The sequence below is a fragment of the Phocoena sinus genome, chromosome 1, assembly GCF_008692025.1.
Source record: "Phocoena sinus isolate mPhoSin1 chromosome 1, mPhoSin1.pri, whole genome shotgun sequence".
Taxonomy (NCBI): domain Eukaryota; kingdom Metazoa; phylum Chordata; class Mammalia; order Artiodactyla; family Phocoenidae; genus Phocoena; species Phocoena sinus.
Window position 1 is genome coordinate 27,021,405 of NC_045763.1, and position 22,751 is coordinate 27,044,155.

The following is a 22,751-nucleotide window of genomic DNA, read 5'->3' on the forward strand; positions in this document are numbered from 1 at the left end:
GTGTGGATTTTAAAAGGTCACCCTGACTGCTGCCTGGAGAACCGTCTGGGGGCAGCAATTCTGGAGGCAGGGAGATCGTTCATTCATTCAACAAACATTTGAGTGTCTCCTTAGCATGAGCCACTGTGCTGGGTACTGTGGGTCAGACAGAGAACAAGGCAGACACAGGCCCTGCCGCCATGGAGGTTCCGTTCTAGAGGGAGGCTTCCAATGATCTGGGAGCTGTTTTTTTTTTGTTTTGTTTTGTTTTTTGCGGTACGCGGGCCTCTCACTGTTGTGGCCTTTCCCGTTGCGGAGCACAGGCTCTGGACGCGCAGGCTCAGCGGCCATGGCTCACGAGCCCAGCCGTTCCGCGGCATGTGGGATCTTCCTGGACTGGGGCATGAACCTGTGTCCCCTGCATTGGCAGGCGGACTCTCAACCACTGCTCCACCAGGGAAGCCCATGGGAGCTGTTTTGACAGCATCCTGGACTGGGCACAGGCAGAGGGGATGGGGAGAGGCAGAAAGACTTGGGAGGTCTAAAGCAGGAAGAAGCCACAGGCCACACTGCTATTGAGCAGACAGGGGATAGTGGGAAGGCAGGGGCTACGATGACTGCAGGGCTTGGCCTGGGTACTGGGTTGCTTTCATCTTCACCAGATGTGGAGGGAGCAGGGCTGGAGGGTCACTTGGCACCTCCACGGGGACAAACCTAGTAGAAAGGGGCTACGTGGGTCTTATGCCCACGAGGAAAATCTGGTCTAGAAATACAGAATTTGGATTCAGCTCATAGAGGGCCATGAGAAGAATGAGACCACCCAAGGGGAGACATCAGTCCGGACAGAACAGCTAGGGACACCGCAGGGACCAGCAGAAGGCTAGTCTGAGATCCTGCAGGGAGCGGAGCCCTGGAAGCTTAGAGGAGAATGAGTTTCAGGAAGGAGACCAACAGCATCGAACGTGGCAGGGAAGTGTAGAAAGGACTGGAAAGCAGGTCAGTGAAAGGAGCTCACTGGATACTGGCAGGAGACTGAGTGTGATGACGGGGCCGGCCGGGCACCGACGGGAGAAGAGGAAGACGATCCGGGAAGAGTAGATGACTCATAAAGAAGGCATTTCTTGGAGGTGAAGCAATAGGGAGAATTCAGGCGGCAACTAATGAGGAATATGGCCTTGAGGGGGCAGCTGAAAAGGCTTTTTAAGGTCGAAGAAACTTGACCATAATTAAATGCTAGGGGAGGGCAGAGAGAGAGAGAGAGAGAATATGAATGGATATAACTGAATGAGAGACAATGGTTAGCTGAAATGGGCAGTGACAGCACGAGGCTATGGAGAAGCAGGAGCCCGGGGCCCAGCGCACGCTGGGGGGCTCACCTTAGGGACCAAGAAGCTCCCCTTCCCTCGTGATGCGGGGCAGAGGGAAGAGGTGATCACAGCGAGCTTTCAGGTAGGAGGGCGGGAGGTTGAAGCAGATCTTGTGATGACACAGGCTCTACTTTCCTAGTGGAGCAGGACGAAGTGTCATGATGTTTGCTGAAGGTGAGGGACGGGTTGTGGGGAGAAGGATGTGACGTTGACAAGAACGTCTGCAACAGTCACCTGGAGAAGAGGAATCATGGCTGGAAGGACTGCCATGCACCCTGGGTTCCACGGAGGGTGGAGACAGCTCATTCACAGGGGTGCTGCCACCGAGCAGGGCTGTGTGGCTTGTCCCAGATCCCTCAGAACCTGGTTCACGTGCATGTGGAAAAACGGCAGGGCGGTGGGCAGGGAGCCAAGGATACTGTTCAAGGAATGGCTGATGTGTGATGCAAGGGTCTCAGGCTGAAGGAGGAAGGAAGTGAACAGAGGAGGAGCGGGGGAGGGGATGGGGATGTAGAGGCCAAGAGAAGGATGGTGAATGGAGTAGAGGGAGGAACCTGTGGGGGTGCGGAAGGGACAAGGGGCCCCAGAGCAGGTGGGTGGAGTGAAGGCTTCAGAGGTGCCAGAGAGCAAGGTCCGCACTGACAGGATGGGAGAAGGCTGAGAAACGAGAGGCAAGGTGATGGTGAGACCCAGAGTGGAGAGGAAGAGGCTGGTGACATCCATGAGGAGGGTAGCGAGTGGCAGAGGTGGAGACAGTCTAGGTCAAAGGGAAGGTTTTGCACATAGGTGGAACAGCAATGGAGAGCGAGCGCACGAGCCCACGGCTCAAATGTGAAGCTCACGGGGCCTGTGGACAGGAGCTGCTAGTGCTGGAGAGGGCTCCTGGGTAGGGGTGACCTCGGGGAAGTCAGGTTTAAGGGTGCACTTGGCAAAGAGGGCCAAGGCGTTGGAGAGCAGCATGTGCAGACCATGGAATCAGGACCAGGTCGGGGGAGAGGAAGAACAGAGCAGGATTGGGCTTCCCTGGTGGCGCAGTGGTTGAGAGTCCGCCTGCCGATGCAGGGGACACGGGTTCGTGCCCCGGTCTGGGAAGATCCCACATGCCGCGGAGCGGCTGGGCCCGTGAGCCATGGCCGCTGAGCCTGCGCGTCCGGAGCCTATGCTCCGCAACGGGAGAGGCCACAACAGTGAGAGGCCTGTGTACCACACACAAAAAAAGAACAGAGCAGGATGGTTCGAGAGTTTGAGAGCGCCTTTCAGGAAGCCAGCGGGGCTGCGGGCTGGCCCTCAGACACCCTTGTCCTGGTCTGGATCTTCCCTCCAAGCTCAGCGCCAACCCCTGCTGGGGACACACGGGAACCAAGTCCCCTTGCCCTCCTGCAAGGGGACTCCCTGGGCTCCACAGCCCTGCCTGAAAAGGCATGTGACCTTGACCCTCCTGGCCACCCAGAACTGCAAATCCATAAGCCAAATTCTGACTTGGAGGAAATCACGCGTGCAGCTTCCTGTTATCTGGCCTAACAGAATTCCCCTCTATAAGTGTTCATCTTTCCCTCTCCCTCCTTCTGCTGACCAGAAGCAAGGCGAACACAAGATGCGTGCTTCAAAGACCCTCAGAATTCCATCGCGACTGGGCTCTGCATATTCTCTTTCCCCTTTCTCCGCTGCTTTATTCCTATCGTCTGTGATCAACCTTGCTGTCTTCTCCCCAGGTTCTTCAATTTGTGATACCAAATTGGAATCCTCTTTTATAACAATGTCTGTAGAGAAGGAACTGCTTCTCGTGTCTGTATAAACTCACCACTGGATGTGCTCCAAGAAGAGCAGCGCCGTGTAGAGGGAGAGGAGGGTCTGACCATGGGCTACGATTTGCTGCCTTTCCAACCGGGTGGGACTTCATTTGTTCCTTCACTGATTCACTGCTCCCTCAGCCCGGGCTGCAGCTTCCTCTCCTCCCCAATGTCACATGGCCGACTGCTCACGCCCCAGACTTTAGCTTAAGACGTCACCTCCTCAAGGTGCTTTCCCTGACCTCTCTTCTTAGATGTTTCCCTTTTCCTTTGCTCTCTTGGCACCCTGGTCTTTTTCTTTGCAGCACCGATTGTAAGTATTCCTCTATTCATTTCATTAGCTCCTGTTCTAGACATTGCACGTATAGCGGTGGAAAAAAGGGCAAAAATCTCCACTCTCCTGGAGCCTACTGTCTGTTGGGGCATCAGGGACAACTTGGTTCACCATCTCAGCCCCCACTGGCGCCCTGCTGGCTGCCAGGTGGCTTCCTCGTTTCTCATCTCCCCACGCACTGGAAGGGAAGCCCTATGGAGGCAGGCGTCAGTTATGTGTTGTTGATCACTGAGCACAGCGTCTGGAGCACAGGCAGCACGCTGCTCAGTGTGTGAGCACAGCTGATATGTGTTGCACGGGGAGTGTGTCAAATGCCACGCTCAGTGCTAATGATACAGAGCTGCCTGACACAGGGCCCCTGCCCTTGGACAACTCACAGTCAGGTGGCTCTAGAGATAGTTACAGAGTAAATGATGCGGGCCGGGACTGGGTGTGTACCTGACCACACAACCTCTGGGGGCGAAGGGGAGGCAGCTCCGGTCTCGGGCTGGGGCTGGGGGAGGCAAGAGGCTTCATGGAGGCTGTCCAGGCAGACACAGGAATCAGCCTGGGTTCTGCCCTCCCCTCCCCGTCACGGCCCTCGCTAACCACCTCCTGGCGGTTCCTCCTCCGGGACATCCCTGCACCCTCTGCTCTCCATTCTTCCCCTCACCGCCCAAGTCCACCCGTCTCAATTCCTCACCTGGGCATGGCGTTAGGCAAGAGCCGTTCCCCTGCCCCTTCCCTCTACTCTGTCATATTCTGCAAAGCAGCACGAGATCACTCGGGAACAAACATCTGATCATTAGTGTGCCCTGCTCGTTGATTCTTCCATGGCTTCCCTAAAATCCACAGATGAAAACCCCAACTCCTTGGCGTGGCAGGACCTTTGCCTGCCCCCTCCCGCCCCAGCCTCCTATTTGTCCATGTCCGACCTTGAGGTTCACCACAAAACGGAGCCACGGGCAGGGGGCAAAATAGCGCGAAGGTGAGGACTCTGAGCAAGTCCCGGATCTGTATCCTGGCTCTGACACTAAGTAGTAGACCTTGGGTACCTTTCATATCCTCTCTGAGTCTTAGTTTTGTCACTTGTAATACAGAAATGGTAACAAGAACAGCAACCTTGCAGGGTTGTTTTCAGGATTAAATGAGTTTATGTATATAAGACAACTGTCGAAATGTCCAGCACGTGGCACGTAACCAGGAACCAGGAGGTGTTTCCTCACGGTCATTATTGGCCCATTGTTGGCAGAGCCCAGCCAGCTCTCACGTGGCTCTAACTTGGTACCTGCTGTCCTTTCTTCCTAATAAACACCCTCCTCCACTTGTCAACTAGACAAAGAATCATCTCTCAGTGTCAGCTCAAGTGCTTCCTTGGGGCTGTACCCTTGAGTCACCCAGGCAGCCTTAGGCGCTCTCTCTCTCTCTCTTTCACTCCCAGCCCCCTTGGACAATTATTTATTTATTTCTTTTAATTCTGGAGAACAGTTAGAAGTTCAATGTGGCAGGATGTGATGATGAAAGGCGATGAGGCTGGAGAGATGGTCTGGGAGACCGTGAAGAGCCGGGATCAGCTCCTTACAGACGGGGGTCCCACCCCTACTGCTCTTTGTACCTCCAGAACCAAGCGCAGTGCCTTATGGGCATTCTGAGCCCTCCAGACCAATTGTTCAACCAGCACAGACTCCTAATGAGTGACCAGGACATCTTCGGTGCGTTAAGACGACCTCTGGGCATGCCCGGATCTCATGGATTTCCTGGGAACCACATCCCACTGTACGTTTCTACTGATGATGGGAAGGGCACAAGCAGGCAGGAGACAGAGGGCAGCTGTACATGTATCTCTGGGAACCTGTGCATCGTTCTCTGCACACAATTTTCATGAATGGGATGGAGATGTGGGTGGAGGAAGTGGGTGACATTTGTCCCTCCCATCTCTTTCCTCCCTCCCGTCCCTTTCCTCCACCACACTGTCATGGGTGTGTCACAGACTGAAGGAGGTTGGGAAACAGGGGTGAATATGGTGAATATGGGGTGAAGACAGACATGTAGAACATCCAGGTTGCCCCCAGGCTGTCTGTATCAGCTCCAAACTGGAGCTTGCCGTTTGCAAAAGCCCATGTATTTAAAGAGTATATGTCATTGACAGATGACTTCCTGCCAAATTTTAAAGGTGCAGCATCCTTCACTGCTTAGCACCCCTGGCCTCCCGGGGGGCCAAGAAAGACTCGTGTGTAGCGTGGGTCCCACTGGGCCTTCCTGAGAGGGGCAGCTGCTGCCTGTATCTAGCAAACCTCTAGGTCCCAGTGCCTGAGGAAGTTTTAAGGGTATCATGGAGACTCAGTGAACATCTTAGGAACATGCCTGGTGTCATTCCTGGTTGAAGTTGGAAAGTTTGGGCCTCTGAGCTTATGGGGATAAAGTAAGAAGAGACAGAGGTCCTGAAAATTGCAGACTGGAGGCTGAAAATGGCCATGTGCTTAACGCTCTGATTGGAGGAAAGGCAGGGTCCAAAAAGGAGCAGAGTCAGGATGCTGGGCTGCTGCCCTTGGTCTCCTTTCAAGCTCAGCTCTAACACCATCTGTTTCAGGAGGCCTCCTGGTGCCACCACCAGAGTTCAGCTCTGGAGAAGGGGATGCAGGCACCGCCTGCAGAAGGCTAGACTTGGTCATCTTCCCCCTACTTGCTCTCAAACTTTATTCTGTGGAAGTTTTAGCTTCAACCCTAGGCAACGCTAGGGGATCAGGCTTTCTAAGTCAACCTGTTCTCTCTGGGATGTTGGCCAACTCCTTTCCATCTTATAAACGAGTCTTAGCTTCAGACACCAGCTCCTCCAGGGAGCCTTCCCTGATGCCCTCAAGTAAGGTTAGCTGCCCCTCCTTGATATTTCCCCATTTTCTCATACTTCCTGGACTCTAATGAAGACAGACTAAGACCTGGGTGAAGGCACAGATTGTCTTGTTATCCTTGTGTCCCCTTGTGGTCTGAACAGTGTCTGTAACACATAATAGGGGCCTAGATGATGTTGAATACACAGGTGACCTCATTTCCAACACGAGTCCCCTGGACTACTGGGCATCCTTTCTGCATGATCTCTACTGACTTGCTTCTCCATATCTCCAGGGTGAGGGTCCCAGCTCCTTCCTCCCTTAGGCCGGCCTCCGAGATTTAGCATTAGGCTGCCAGATTCCAGGCTCCAAGTCAGGAAGTGGAGAGACTCCGAGATTGATGCTAAAACTTGTTAGCAAGTTGTATGTAATTTTATAATGTTTCTGGTAAGTGCTAATTGCCTGTTCCTTAAATATTTCTTATTCTGCTGGGAAGCAGAGCAATTGCAAATATGAATGCTTTCCTACAGCTGGCTGCCCTCATGGAGGGGGCCTGAGTTTCTAGGTGCCAAAGACTCAGATATTGACAGAGTTGGAGGCCCCTCCCCCACCCTGACCTGGGATTGTGACAAGCATAATGAGAAGTATTTCTGGGAAATAAATCCCTCAACTTTTCCCACCCAGGACCTCAAACTTTTAATGGGCGGGGGGTGGGGGGCAGGGGGGGCGGTGATGATACTGCAGTGTCACCTGCCTGCCCTAAGGAAGGTTTTCTCTACCTGAACGGGGGCAGATGGGGTATTGATGCTGATGGGGTCAGGTATGCCTGGGGGTTTCTGCCTTCAAATGCCTCATGCCACCTGTGGAACACATGCATCCCGGCCACCCTCCCATCCCTGAGCCAAGATGTCTGTCCTGCATGGAATTCCCCAGGAGCTGGGATAAAAGAAGGGCTAAGATGGGGGTGGAGATAATTCTGAAGCTTTGGGCCATGAGTGCAGGTTAGAAGAGCTGCAGGACTAGGGAAGCAGGGGAGGGGATCAGGCTTTTAAACCGAGTGTGCCATGCCCCACGCTGGAGGCTTCACTGCACGGAATCCTCGCAAGACTCCTGTGAGATGAATGTTTATCAGTCCTTCTTCACAGATGAGAAAACTCAGGCTCAGGGATGTGGAGGGATTGGCTGAAGATCACACACAGAGCCAATGGCAGAACTCGATTATAAAGTGGGTTTGCCTGACCCCAGAGTCTATGGGGACAGTGAAGAATGTGGGCTCTTGGCACCTGAGTGCCGGGAGGTGGTAAAGTGGGACAAAAGGGGATTGAGAGGATGTAGAGGAAGGGTGCCCGATTGTGCCAGGCACTGGGCTACACGCTGTAGGACCAGATAGATCAATAAACTGTAATCTGCCTAGAATGGGTTCATAGGAGCCAGAATTTGGCTTGGAATTATCATCGTTGGGGGCCTTGGATGCCACACGAATGACTGTGTTTTATCCTGAAAGCAGTGAGAAGCTGTCATTAAAGTTTTGTGTTTTTTTTAAGTAGCAGGGAACTGTGCCAGATTTGGATTCTAGGAAGATCACTGAGCGGCAAGAGGCAGATGGGTGGGGCTGGGGGAGGGGCCTGGAGTCAGGGATGCTGGGTAGGAGGACTGTGTCGTCATCAGGTGAGAGGTGACGAGGGCCTAGCCACGTCAATGACAGAGGAGCTGGGGTGCCGCAGAGGGAGAACTGGCAGAATCTGGGGACTGAGTCAGAGGTGGGAGAGGGAGGAGGAAGTGGAGATGAGGCTGAGTGATGGTGTGGATGGTGGTGCTGTTCACTGGGATGGGGACATGGGAGCAGGGGGTGTGGGGGTGGAGATGGAGAGCTTGGTTTGGGATGGTGTTAATGCACTGAACGTTTGTGTCTCCCCCAGATTCAGATGTTGAAGTCCTAACCCCCAGTGTGGCTATATTTGGAGATGAGGCCTCTAAGGAAGTAATAAAGGTTAAACAAAGTCCTAGGGTGGGGCCCTGATCTGATAGGATTAGTGTCCTTATAAGAACAGACAACGCACTCGCACTCTTCTTCTCCCTCCATGTGCACACACCAAGAAAAGGTCACGTGAGGACACAGTGAGAGGACAGCCATCTGCAAGCCAGAAGGACATCTGGCAGCCATCTGAAGCCAGTCCGGACCAGAAACCAAATCAGCCAGAACCATCTTGAATTTCTAACCTTCAGAATCGTGAGAAAATAAATTCCTGTTATTCAGGCATCCCAGTCTACGGTATTTTGTTATGGCAGCCAGAATAGGCCTAAGACAGACGGGGTGGGCTTGAGATGTCTGAGGGGGAAGCTATGTAAGATGTGTCACAGCTAGACATGCAAGTGGGGAGTAGATCTGAAAGTCACCAGGGTTCAGGCTGAGGTTGAAGTCATGGGAGTAGATGTGATCAACGGTGGAAGGTTCTAGAAAAAGAGGATGAAAGCTGAGAGCCTGAGAAGTGCGTGAGCTGAGGGGGCAGTGGGGAGCCATGCAAGAGCTTAGGGGGAGTAGCTAGGAGGGTGGATGGGACATAGAAGGCTGCAGGAAGAGAAGCCCAGAGCAGATGGGAAAGGGCACAGTCATATCGGGGCCTCAGGGAACTCGACCACCCACTTCTTCCACAGAAGAGGGTATCTCGCAATGAAGGTGTGAGACCCATGGGTGTCACCCTCAAACATAGGTCAAAGGTGGAAGGACAAGAAGGGAAAGGCAGGCCCGTCCTGACATTTAACCCTTCCCAGGCTCTTCTTCCTGCTGAACAAAGTGCTAACTCCTTACAAGGCCTTGAGGCCCTTGGTGATCAGGGTCTGTCTTCTGCCACGTCTGCCTTCACACTTTACACAGTGGCCACCATGAAACACCTCCTTTCCCAGCCAGTCTGGGGAGTGAGGGTGAGGCAGGGGCCCAGGACTGGGGCTATCAGAGCAACCACGGGCCACCTGGGGGACAGGCACGGAGCCACGTGGCCCGCAGAGGAGGGCACAGCCCGGAGTGGAGGGCAGTGGTCATCACGGAACTTTCTCAGCTCCCAGGGGACAGCAGCTCTGTGCCAGGCACTGTGCCAAGAGCCTTCGTGATCTCATTTCATAACTGCACAGCGATGACATATAGTCGGCATTATTACCTCCATTTTATGAGTGGGGAAACTGAAGTTCAGAGAGACTGTATAACTTGCCTAAGGTCACACAGCTGGGGCCAAGCTGGGATTCACCAGCTCTGGTCCAATTCCAGAGTCTGTTCTATCTTCACAGAAGCTGCTGCCTCTATGCACAGAACCCGTGTAGCCCCTGTGGGTTAGTGAGGGGTCTAAACGTCCAGACTCTCTTCTCTCTTCCTATTTTGTCACGGTTCCGAGGAGAAGTCCGGCCCACACCTAGTCTGTGACCAGCAGTCACACAGCGTATGTTTTTAGGCCAAGTCTATGTTGTCTTCTATTGTCGCCACAGTACCTAGCCTCGTTCTGGTCACATAACAGGAGCTTAATCAATACTGGCTGAGTGAAATGGCCAACCTAATCCCAATCTCTAGTAACAAGGAACCCAGGCTCATGACTTATTTGACTGGGCTCATGGCCCACTTGACTGGGGCAAAGCTTCGGCTTCTATAAAGATTTGATAAGGAATTGAAATTCTGTAACGTTGGGAGGCTCCCAGTATAAGAGAAAATCATGGGCCTTCAAGCTACAGAGACCCAGCGTCGAATCTTGACTCTGCCAGGTCCCACATTTCTGTGTGGCCCTGGGCAGGTCACTTACCCTCTGAGGCTCTGATTCCTCTTCTACAGAAGAGCAGCCATCATCACATAGCTGTGAGCACTGCATGAGATGAAGCGGTACTATTCAAACTTGTGCTTAGCTACAAATCCCCTCTTAGAAGAAGGTTTACAGGAGGAGATGGAGGCAGGGTCAGAGGCCTCCCTGCTGGGCATCCCCTATCCCACCACCTTGGTGGTCACCGAGGGTAGCCCAGGTCTTTGTGTGACAGTTTGAAAACCCTGAGACAATGAGCACACAGCTTCTGGCACATAATAGGCTCTCAACAAACGATATGTCCCTTTCTTTTCCAATGAAATCACACCAAACAAGCCTAATTCCTCTTTCCCACAGAACAGCCCTTCAAATATTTGGACACAGCTCTCAAGTCTCCCCTGAGTCCACTTTCCCCCGAATAAACATTCAGGGGGCTGTTAACCTTGCTCATTGGGCTTGACTTTAAGTCCTCTCCTTATCCATCTCAAGCTGAGGTCCCCACGTCTATGCCCAGCTCTCTGATGTCTGATCGGAATAGAATAGAGCAACACTCACTCCCTGGGATAAATTCTAGTAGCTAATATTTTTGAAACTTCACACAGGACTTGATATTTATTCCCACTTCATCTTCTCCTGGTAACCGAGCCACTTACTCCACTCCATCCAGATCTTTCTGCATGCTGTTTGCTGACTGCTGTACCATCATCCCTCTCAAGCTCATGTGACTTTTGTCTTATCCAGGCCATGAATAAGATATGGAAAGATTAGGGAATGTGGATGGCACAGAATCATTCCTCCCCACTTCTGGAAACATTCACTGCTGAACATCCGTAGAAGTTCTGAAATGGGGAAACCTTAGAAACCTTTTGAATCTAAACCCATTCCCATTTCCAGAGTAGTGAGGGCCAGGGCTTGGGCCTGAATCAAGGTCTCCTGATTTCTCGTCTGGGGCTCTTTCCATTGCCTCCCAGCTGCGTATATATAAGGATGTGCCAGAAGAGCCCATTCATTTAACTACCTGTGTACTCACTCACTACTCACTAATCACCTTGTAATTTGCAACATTTTAATTTTCACATTCTTTATCTAAACTTAATCTTCACAGAAGCCCTGTGCCCGGTGTATTGTTATGTCCATTTCACAGATGAAGAAACAGAGCCCCAGACAGGCTCCCTGACTCACCATGGAGCTGGAAAGTGACAGAACCAGGATTTGAACTCAGCACGTTGTCACCCAATAGGTGTTCTCTGTCTGCTGTCCTGTCTCACTTAGATGCATGTTTCCTACTCTTCGAACAGTACATCCATCATCCTTACCCCAGTGGGCATATCATGGTTGGACAGTGTTCCTGCAGGAAATAAGGGCTAGCCTCCCGTTATGAGTTGAATCGTATTCTCCAAAAAGATGTGCTGAATCCTCACCCCTGGTCCCTGTGCATGTGACCTTATTTGGAAATAGGGTCCTTGCAGACGAACTCAAGTTAAGATGGTGAGCCCTTAATCCAACATGACTGGTGTCCTATGAGAAGAGGAGAGAGACACACGGGGACGTGTGACCACAGAGGCAGAGATGAGAATGATGCAGCTATAAGCTAAGGATTGCTGGCCACCAGCAGGAGCTAGAAAGAAGCAAGGAAGGAGTCTACCCAGAGTCTCAGAGGGAGCGTGGCCCTCCTGACACCTTGAGTTCAGACTTCTAGCCTCCAGAACTGTGAGAGAATAAACTTCTGTTGTTGAAGCCATCCAGTTTGTGGTGCTTTGTTAGGGCAGCCCTAGGACACTAATACATGTCCTGTGTACCCAGTTTGGTGACAGAATCCAGGTCCTGGTACAGGAAGAGCCTTTGGTCCACTGGGGGTGTGAGTCACACTGAGCAGAGTGAGAGTCCTTTGGACCCTAAATAGTCCCGCGTAGAATGATCACATCTCCGAATGGGGTGGAGAAGGATGCTTTCCCTCCCCCTCCACTGCCTCCTGTCTCTCCAGTCATTTTAAAGACTTAAAGCTCCCTTTCTCGATAAAGCTTTTCCCGACGCCCCAGAAAGGACGGCTGCCCCTTCTCTGTGCTCCCATTGGTTCTGTTTGCTGCAATTATCTTGCTTTAATAAGAGCTCGTTTGTCTTCTCCTCTGTCTTACCATGATAGCGCAGGCCCCTTGCAGCAAGGGCCTAGATCTGATGCATCTGTTCCCGCAGTGCTGGTCTAGGGGCGGACACCTAACACGGCCTTCACAAATGCTCGGGGGATGGTCTCTGCTCCACCTTCTGTGGGGATCTGCCCTAGCCGTCATCAGGAGGCTTAGCAGTGCATGGAGGGGTGATGGTAAAGGTATCTCTTGGACCCCAGACTTTGCCGTTCCCTTAATGCCTGTTCCCACCAAGAGATGCAGGTCACCCGCGTCTGTACCCTCCTCAGGTCACCAACGGTGTGTGTCTGTCCCTAGCCCTGTGCACATAGTCACTCATCACTATGACACCCAAAGAGGGTAGCTTGGGAAGCTACTGTCTCCAGTCTAAAGATTTTATAAAATAAGCAAGGCTCAGAAAGTTTATGGGGCTTTTCAAAGGTCTACATAAGCCAGGTATGAACCCAGGATGGAACTGATGTGTGTGACTGATCCCAGGTAATCCTCAAAACAGCCCAGGAGACCCACTGGACAAAGAAGGAGGCTGGGACTCAGAGAAGTTGAATAACATGCCTAAGGAGAGGAAGCTAGTGCAGGGCGGAGCCGGGATTCGAACCCAGGGCTTGTTGACTCCAAACCACACCCCAAGCATCTGACTCATTGGCTCCCCAACAGCAGTTACCTTCGTAAGAAGCCTTGAAGCCCAGGGAGCTGCCACTGCTGTCGGTCTGGAAGAGGAGCCACATTTGATGGTTGGTGCTGACAATGAGATCTGGGACCGACGTACCTGTCAGACTGTCAGGAGAGAGAGATTCAGAGGCGTGCACCCCACTGTGGCACCCCAAGAGAATGACGGTGTGACTGATGACATCTAAAGGAATATCTAGGTGCCAGGCCCACTCGGGCAGGTACTGAGCCCCACAGTGTTTCTGGCACTGAGCCCGGCAGCACGTGCTCACGTGCTGGGAGACTCAGGACCACTTCCCCTCCGGCCACAGGCAGAGCTTGCATCTCAGCCACGACTCCCCTGCCCAGACTCCAGGGCTTGGAAGAGAGGCCTGTGTCCTCACTTGCACAGGGGAGGGATGGCTGGAGCCAGATCTAATCAAGGGGGTGTCTACACCCTTGCAACCTCCTGTCTTTCGTGTGAACTGTATTGCAGAAAAGACACAGACAGAAACCCATTTCCCCAGTCGGAACCCAGCCAGTCCTTTTAATGAGGCACCTCTTTCCACTCCAGCATGAGAAGTGAGGCTTAAAGTGCAGTCCCAACCCTGGGCAACGCTCTTTCTGAAGAAGAGAGTTTAGGCATGGAGAGGATTCTGATTCAACTCACATTTACCAGGCACCTACCCAAGTCAGACCATGTCCCTTTCATGATCTTATTTAATGTCCCCAGTAGCCCAGTGAGGTAGAGGTTGTGTTATCCCCACTGTACAGATGAGAAGACAGAGGTGCAAAATGGGCAGTGGCTTTCCCAAGGTCAGCCTGCTGGAGTGGCAGAGTCAGAGTCCACAGCACAGCCTGGGGCTCCTAGAAGAAACCTGGCTTCCTTTTTCTGCTGGGACCAGACAAACTGTCAGCACAGATGGGGTGTGGGGGGTTGTGAGGGGGTGGTGGGATTAACGGACCCTAATCTCTGCTCTACCCCGGGGTCTCAAAGCTTGAGGAGGGCTGTTGAGTTGGCTGCAGAGAGGGGATCGGTACTCTGTGAGCACCGTGCCGGTGGAGTGGGGAGAGACCACCTGGGATACGGCAGCCTGGTGCGTGTGACATCCCTGGGCTGGGGGCTCTGACATTCTGTAATGAGTAAGGATGGATTCCAGGGTGGTGGTGAGCAAGGGTGAAGACCAAGGCCTCTGCTCTTCCTCTGTGTGACTCAATTATGACAACTAAGGAACCCAAGGATTCTGCATGTGTTTCCCTGAAGTTTTGAAATTGATGTCCGCCTAAAGAGATCTGAGGGGGGTGGGAGAGCCCCTGGGCCGCTACAGAACTTGTTGGGATCTCACTCAAACTAGACTGGTCCAGAGACCTGGGTACAAGCCCTGGATCTGCCATTCATTTGCTGTGAGACCTTGAGCAAACGGTCGAGCCTCTCTGAGCTTTTTCACTCCATATAAATGACGGGTTGAAATGTATGATCCCCCAGAGTCTTTTCAGCTCTGCTGTTCTGCGGTTCTCTCTATGACAGAGCACCATGGGGTCATGGGGGAGACAGAGTGGGATCCTGGCCTCTTGGACACATCGAGCTGATGTACCACACAGGTCAGCATGCCAGGGCAGGTGAGTGATGGGGATGCACAGAGAGGAAGGGAGGGGTTGAGTATGATGGGTAATTCATGTGTCAACCTGACTGGGCCACAAAGCGCCCTGATGTCTGACCCAGCATAATTCTGGGTGTTTCTGTGAGGGTGTTTCTGGATGAGATTAACATTTAAATTGGAAGACTGAGTAAAACAGATTGCCCTCCCCAATGAAGGTGGGTCTCATCCAATCAGTTGAAGGACTGAATAGAACAAAAAGGCTGACTCTCTCCCAAGTAAAAGAGAGTTCTTCCTGCCTGCCTGACTTCCAGCTAGGGCAGTGCTTTTTTCCCACCCTGAACTTGAACTGAACATCAGCTCTTTCTGGGTCTTGAGCCTGCTGGCCTTTGCTCTAGAACTACATCATCAGCTCTCATGGGTCCCCAGCTTGCTGACTCAGCCTGTGGATCTTGGGACTTGTCAGTCCCCATTACCACACAAAATGATTCCTTATCATAAATCCCTTTTTTTATATACACATCCTATTGGTTGTTTCTTTGGAGAACCCTGATTAATACCGTGGAGAGTAGGCAGCAGGGAGGATGCCCTTCAGGCTGACATTCCACTCCTTTCTCTTGAGAGATCCCAAGTCCCAGCCATGTCACCTGACATGGTAGGGAATGTTATTCAACTGCCCTAATAGCATATTCCAGGTAGATGTGAGGAAGGTATGAGAAGCACTCAGAACAGAACAGCTCCTGGACAAGCCAGCTATTACAGAATGGCCAGTTTTTATTTAGCATTAAGACCAGAGGGTGTTAGTGTGGTTGGGAGGGGCTGTGGCATGGGATGCTGTCCTTGATGGAAATCAAAAGACATGAATTCAAGTGCCGGCTCTGCCACCAACCATCTTGGTACCCTTTGGGCCTCAGTTTTCCCACCTGTTAAATGGGTATAATAGCACCTTCCTCACAGGGCTGCTGTGGGAATTAAATGAGATAACTGATGTGAAAGTTCCCATCACAGTGCCTGGGCACATAGTAGGTGCCCCACATATGTGAAATCTCCCCTCCTTCTTGGCAGGGGAGGCGGATGAGGTCAGGACTGTCTACCTCTCTAACGCTGGGCCACACACCCTGAACAGAAGCATTCTTCTGCTTTCGTGTCAGGCTAATCATGGTGGGCGAAGGAGGAGCCAAATGGCCCCCAGGAGCTGAGACCCAGTGTAATGGAGCCCAGGACAGCCCGACATCATCCTCTCCCGTGACTAGATCATGTCAAACCAGCCCTTCTGGCCTCAGAAAATGTGGTCCCCATTCCCTGAAACCATCCTTTTCCCAGACAGTTATGAGCATGGAGGGAAATGAGCAAAACACTTCCATTGTCTCTGTCTGAAGTGAGACCACCACACATGTACGTGGCCTTGAGGAAAAACTCCTGGGGGCAGAAGCAGGGTCTGCACAGACGCAGGCAGTCCAGTGGAATGCTCCAGGCGCACGCAGCAAACCTCTACTTCCCCTGCTCCCTGAGAGGCTGTTCCTTCTGTACACTTTCCCTGTGACTTCCTAGCGAGCCTCCGGCCCAGTGCTCTGTTTTCCTCGGTAGGAGCAGAGGGAGACGGAAGGATTGTGGCTGCGACAGTGCTGCAGGACACCTTTCCTTGTCACAGCATGGTGGCGGGGGGTAGGGTCAGGGGGACCAAGCAGGACTCGACAAGCCCATCCCCCGCCCCCAGCCAAGGTACCCGAGCTCCTGCCCTGCCCACCACGTGCTTCGCTTCACTTACATGTAGAGAACCGTCTTCTGGTCTCCGTCCTGACCGCCGTCCCCGACCGTCAGGGTGTCGTAACCCCTCTCCAGGTCAAACTCCTCGAAGGCCAGCTTGATCACCTAGGGAGGGAGCAGGGGTTAGGGAGAGGGCAGGGGCTGCCGGGAGAGACTCCCACGGCCTTGAAGACAGCAAGGATCTTCACGTCGCCATGCCCAGAGCGCCCGCGACACCACCTCACACAGCCCTCAATCCAAACTGAGTGTTTCCATGCCACCTTTTCGAGTGTCAGCTTTTTCTCTCTAGGGCCATACAGTCTCTGGGGTCCCCTGACGTTTTCCAAAGACGATCATGGTACATCTGGCCAATTCTGGAGGCTGTCATGGCAACACCAGGCACATCTGGCCAGCTGTGAGAGGATGAGACTCTTCCTTCATGCTTTAATGCACAGAAATCCTCGCGGAACTGGAGGCAGATTTTCAGGCCACATGTGGACTCTGAGGTATGCGGTCCTCAGGGACCTGCAGACACTTCCCTCAGCCTCTCCTCTGCCTGCTTTTCTCCATCCACTTTGTTTGTTTATTTGTCGAATAAATGAATGTTCCAGGAAAGGGCTTTCGACAAGATTCCTTTTTCTTGTTTTCGCCCTGCCTGCTGCAAATATTCACTAAGCATTCACACCACGTGCCAGCCTAGGAGGTAGGGTTTCAATGGTGAGCATGGCACCGGTCCCTGCCCTGGGTGAGCGGGGAGACAGAACAGTAAACTGATAACCAGAACCCCAGGTGACAGACGCTAGCCTACGGTGGGGGGAGGCGGGGAGGCTGCTGTGATTGGCGGGGGTGGGGTGGGGGGTGGTCTGAGAGTTCTGAAGGCTCTGGAAGACTGTCGGGTCAGAAGGGGATGACGGGAGAGGCAGGGGTCTAGTGCACAAGGCCCGAGCTGTGGCAGACATGGAACATTCTGGAGTGGTCAGTGTCTAGCAATGCAGATCCACAAACTGAGCATAGCCGTCAGCTGACTCATTCTGGGGGACAATGTGGTTGGGCCTTCTGTGCAAGGTGGTGGCTCCAGGAGGTCCAGAACTTGAGACATCTGCCTGGAGCGAGGTCCAAAGGGCCTCATAGCCTCCCCTGCCCCGAAGAGCTGGGCTTTATCCTGAGGGAGGAGCGGCAGGAGAGTTTTAAACAGTGGGTGACGGGGACAGTTAGGTGTTGGAGAAGAACATGGGTCTGGCTGCTCGTGTGGAAACTGACAAGGCAGGAGAGAGGCCAGAGCCGGCGGGGCTGATTGGAGACTTCAGTGGCAGTTAGGTGAGAGATGCAAGAGGGCCACACAGTGGAGACGCCAAGAGAGAGACGGTCCTGCAGTCTTTAGGGCTTTGTGACTGGATGGATGTGGGGACTGAGGGAGAGAGGGAGTCTGGGAAGACCTGCAGCTTCCCGGCTTGGGCAATTGGGTGGTGGGTGACAGTGCCGTTCGTGAAGACAGAACACACAGAGTCCCCTCCCCTAACATCTCGTCTGGGCCTCTTTTTGCCTGTTTCAGGCTGGTTTCAATCTGATAGAGATCTTCAGTCTCCCAGTAGGGAGGCTGCAAGTGCTTCTTTGTTTTCTATTCTGCCACTCAGGGAGTAGAGAATTCCCATGGATAGTTTTTCCTAGTGGTGCAGGCTTCCTCTGTCCAAACCAAACAGCCCAGCAGAGCCTCACCCCAGGGTGCCTTCAGGTGCCTCGGAAGGAAACTGCTGCTGCACTTGTGGCTGAGCCCCGTACCGCCTGTGCAGTGCCCTCGGCCTGGGCACGGGCCTCACGGCGAGAAGCCGTGAGCGTGGACAGACAGGACAGGAAGGACGGGTGCCATTGGCTGGAAGGAGGCTGGAAGAGGCTTCCTGGAGGAAATGAAGCCCAGGCTAAGTTTGGGAGATGGACTGGGGTCCGATAAATGGAGAAGGAAAGGAAAGTGACCCAGGCAGAGGGAGAAGCAGGTGCTGGGGCAGAGCGGTGGGGTGAGTCAATCTAGAGTTGTATGGTTGAGAGGGAAGCAGAGGGTGGTGACGCCAGAGAAGTGGGAGGAGCCAGGTTAGGAAGGGCTGTCTGTCATGCTAAGGATTTAGGCTTTGTCCTAAAGACAAGGGGGAATCGTGGAAGAGTCGTAAGTAAATGTATGGCATGAGACTTTTGTTTTTGAGGGCTGGTGGAAAACAGACCCATGTCTGGGCTGTGCAACAGTGTGGGTGAGGGAGCTTGTGGGCCCTTAGCAGGCAGCAGTTGGGGCCTATTAGAAAACAGGGGATGGAGGAACTGGGGGTACTGACCTCGGAGAAGAGAGACTCAGGGGCAGAGGCAGAAGCAGCGGTAACCCTGGCTGGCTCCAAGGGCAAACGTGGAGATGACAAGGCACTGAGACCCAACTCTGTGACTGTCAGAACGGTCCCACAATGAAAAGGACTGCATTCAGAGGTAGTGAGCAGCCCATCGCCGGTGGTATGCAAGTAGAGTGAGGAAAGCATTCCTGCTTGGGGCTCTCAGATAGTTTCGACAAAAGTACTAGACCCTACTGATAAAAATCCTTGTTGGCTACATAGACACATACTACAGTGAGCAACCTACAGCGAGTGGGGAAGCCTTAGCCCCTCTGGTTTTCCCGCCGCGCAGGCAAGCTCGCCTCCATGTTCCCTGATGACCCATCACCACCATCTGCTCAGGTTGGAATCGCCCTCCCATCTCTTACCCTCCCCAGTCCTGCCCTACAGAACGATGTCACCTCTCCCAGCCCAGTACGCAAGGAGGGGCCCCCGGCACCTGCTCCCCTCCGCCCTCCCACCACAGGACCTGTGTGGTCTCCCCTCACATTGGCCCATTCACGACCCTGGTTTGCACAGTCCCCTCCCCCACCCGCAGTTTCCCTAGCAACGTCTCCGCATCCTTGAGCTCTTGTCCAAGTGCTCCCTGATTGCCCTTCCTCGCCTCTCCGTGTCAGGACTTACCTGCTGTACTGCGACTGATCTGTTTACCTGGTCTTCCACTACACCATGAACTTCCTGGAGGGCAGGGGCCAGGTCTCATGGCCTCTGAACCACCAGCACCTGTTGGTGTGCCAGGCACATGCCACGGGCTCAGACAATGCTGAATGGGAGAACGCTTTCCAAACGTTTCCTGACTCCCCAGCATGGACTTATCGCCAGGCTCCTGGACCCCTCACAGGAGCTATCATCAAGAACAAAGGTCGGCAGACTATTCCTGTAAAGGGCCAGGTGGTAAATATTTGCCCCTGTGCATCCCATATGATGTCTGTTGCAATGACCCGCCTTTGCTGTTGTAGCATGAATGCAGCCACAGCTTCACACACCCATGTAGCCATAATCCATGTACATTGATATGTATACGAATGGGCATGGCTGTGTTCCAATAAAACTTAGTTTACGAAAAAAATGAACTGGATTTGGCCCACAGGTGGTAGTTTGCCGACCTCTGGTCTAGGAGATTCTTTGAGACGCTTAATCCCAGTTTTTGATCTTCCCTTTGATCTTCTCTTGAGAGATTCTGTCACTACAAGAGCTGACACCTATAATGTACTCGACTCTGTTCTGAGCGCTTTACATATATCAACTCATATAAGACTCACAACAGCCACTATGAATACCTCCATTTTACAAATGGGAAAGCCCAGGCGCAGACATTAGGCGACTCGCCTAAGATCACACAGCTAAGTGGTAGAACTGGGACTCATCAGGCAGCCAGAGGCCAGGCCCTTACCACTGTGCTCGACTGCCTCACAGCATCCCAGGGAGGTCTCCGGTCCACAGGTAGGGACCACGACTTATGCTCTCAGTCTTCCCTAAGCTCTTTTTCTGTATCCCAGCAGCTCAGCTAACACTTGCTCATAAAATACTCCAAGGCCAGTTGTGCCTTCTGCAGACCGAGGGGCCTGGCCTCTGCAGGGAGTCAGGGTCCTGCCTGGTCACCCCTTCCAGCCAGCCCCCACTCACGAAGCCACCGCCAAAAGACAGAGCACGTGATTACTATGTCTATGATGGGAAAACATTGCTTTGAAGGCCAGAACCAGAGCCATAAAGTGATTCACATCACTGAGTAGAGCACCGTTGACGTGAGCTGCATTTTAGAGTGTCTGACCCTAACATGGGAGCTAATTACACCAGGCAGACAGCACAACATACAACGTTGAAGCTTTGGGATGGGCCCCCAGTGCACAGTGTACTGGTGCTTTCATTTATTTTTCGCTCTTCTCTTTGGCCTTTCTTTAAAGACAGGATCGTGTAATGGTTCATTAACTAACATGCAGGTGAATCAAGCTGGCAAGGTGTCTTTCTAAGGCAGGAGAGTGTCCGCACATGAAACAGGCATGATTAAGAGGCACGTGTATATACAGCTCAGACCCCCAATTTGCACCCATTAGGTAAATGAATGAACAAACCCTGCACTAGGACATAATTACTGAGCACCTGCCTTGTGCCAAGCACCGAGCTAGCTGCTTCCCACAAGTTATCTCACTCATCCTACAATCTACAGCAGAACCTAAATGCCAAGTGCACAGTGCAGACGGTGAGTATTGGAGGATGGCAAAGGAGGGAGAGATGAAAGGCGGCCGCATGGAGGAGGTGGGTATGCAGGGACCTGCAGGATGGAGGAGGGTGTGGGCTCCGTCCCGGAGATGCTCTGAGCAGTGAACAGGGAAACAAGGAGCCAGGAGGGCAGCCGAGGGGTCAGCGGGGAGGGGAGAGCAGCATGGCTGAGTCTGCATTTTGTCTGGCAGGCCAGAGCAAGCAGGGTGAAGATGGGGGGGAAGCAATAACTCGGCATGGAGGGAGGGCTGGAGGCAGAGAGACCTGCCAGGAGGCTGGTCCAGGGCCCAGCAGTGGGACGAGGGCTTAGGGGAGCCTGAGTCTGTTCATTGCAGAGAACGGGTGGGGGAGGAAATCCTGGAGACTGTACCCCTCAGCACACAGCTGCCTTCCGGAGAATTGTGGGCAACGGGAGTGGGACCCTGGAGGGTGCCCACCCTGGGCCCAGAGGACATTCCTCGCTTCCTGAGCACCGTCCAGGACCAGCCGAAGGACAGGGATCCCAGTCCTGCCAGCCTGTGCCCAAGGTCTCAGTGAGGCCCCAGAGGATCTGACAGCTCTCAGGCATATTTTGGGAAGCTGGAGTCCCAAGAGATCTTGACTGAGATTGTTTTGTCCAGTGACTGCATTTCTATAACTGCCTCCTAGCTGGGCTCTGGCCTCTGCTGCCCATCCTTCACTCTGTACCAAAAACTCTGTGCCCCACGACCCCTTAGAGCTGGGGTTGGATAACTATGGTCCTTGGGCCAAATCAGGCCCGTGGCCTATTTTTGTTTGGCCCCTTGAGTTAAGAAGTGTTCTTACTTTTTTAGAGGGTTAAAAAATACACAAACCACTACAAAGAAGAATGTGCAACAAAACCCTCACATGGTCCTCAAAGCTTAAAATATTTATGGTCTGGCTCTTTACAGAAAGTTTGCTGACCTCTGGCCTAGAGCAATGGTTTTCAAATTGAGTTCCCAGGCACCCCGGGGTTCTACAAAGGTACTAAGGGGGCACAAACAAAGGTGGGAAAAGAGGCAGAGTGGGCAGGGCCTTGCTCCAACCAAAGCAGTTCCTTTTGATCTAGTTCATGATTGGGACTCTGTGACAGACATAGTGGTTCACTCAATGTTCCTCCCACCATTTATGCATCTTAATAGAACGCTGGCTTTGCTTGGAGTGTGGCAATATACGTGGGTAACCTCAGAGCTAAGGATAGTGAAGTGACAGGATTCTGGGCAATGAGACATGAGCTGAGGAGTCCTCGGGGCATTTTCCCACCTTTCTTCTTGCTTTCCTGGAATACAAATGTGAGGACAGAGGTGAAGCAGCCTTCTTGTGATCATGAGGACAAGAGCCACAAGCAAAGCATGGCAGAGGTGCTCAAGACACTGAGAAAACTACTAAACCAGTCCTGGAGTCTTCACTTCTGGACCTCTGGGTTATGGAGAAAATAATCAGTGTTTCGTTTAAGCTTCTGCAACTCACAGCCAATCAGAACCTAATGAGTATGGGTTCTGAAGAAAGGCTTTCATCACCACAGAAAAGTTTATCAACTCTTGAGCCTCAGGAGAAAGTTCTGCTTCTTGGCACGGAAACCCTAGGCTTTCCATGGCCTGCCCCTGCCCCTTCCCAGTGAGTCAGAGCTCCCTCCACAACCCTCGGCTCCAGGCCTGCTTCCCTATTCCTCCTCAGAGCGCTTCTCTGAGCTCCTGAGGGCTGACCTTGGCTTCCCCTAACCCCTCCTGCCTCAGGATACTAAGGCTTCGAACAGCCTATTAGCTCCATGAAAGGAAGGGAACTCCCTTTCCCTGGGCACGGCCTGCATGGTGACTCCTGCCTGGGTCTTGCTGAGGGCCCAGGGCACGGCTGGAGAACTGGTTCTTGGGGTGGGGCGGAGGGGAGTCTGGTGGAAGGGCTGCTCTGAACCCTCAGGAGCTCAAGCAGAGAGGCCTCCAGCACCTTTTTGTTTGTTTGTTTGTTTTGTTTTT

The 22,751-nt window shown here is 52.9% G+C and overlaps 1 protein-coding gene across 1 annotated transcript in view; it reads right to left on the reverse strand.

The window, feature by feature from the left end:
- CSMD2 (CUB and Sushi multiple domains 2) overlaps positions 1 to 22,751 on the reverse strand; it is a 661,952-nt gene that overhangs the window by 281,516 nt on the left and 357,685 nt on the right. The window contains exons 11-12 of the mRNA XM_032640663.1: positions 16,212 to 16,315; positions 12,862 to 12,974 (exon numbers count right to left, since the gene is read on the reverse strand). Of these exons, the coding sequence (XP_032496554.1) occupies positions 12,862 to 12,974; positions 16,212 to 16,315 (217 nt within the window). The remainder of the gene's footprint in view (positions 1 to 12,861; positions 12,975 to 16,211; positions 16,316 to 22,751) is intronic.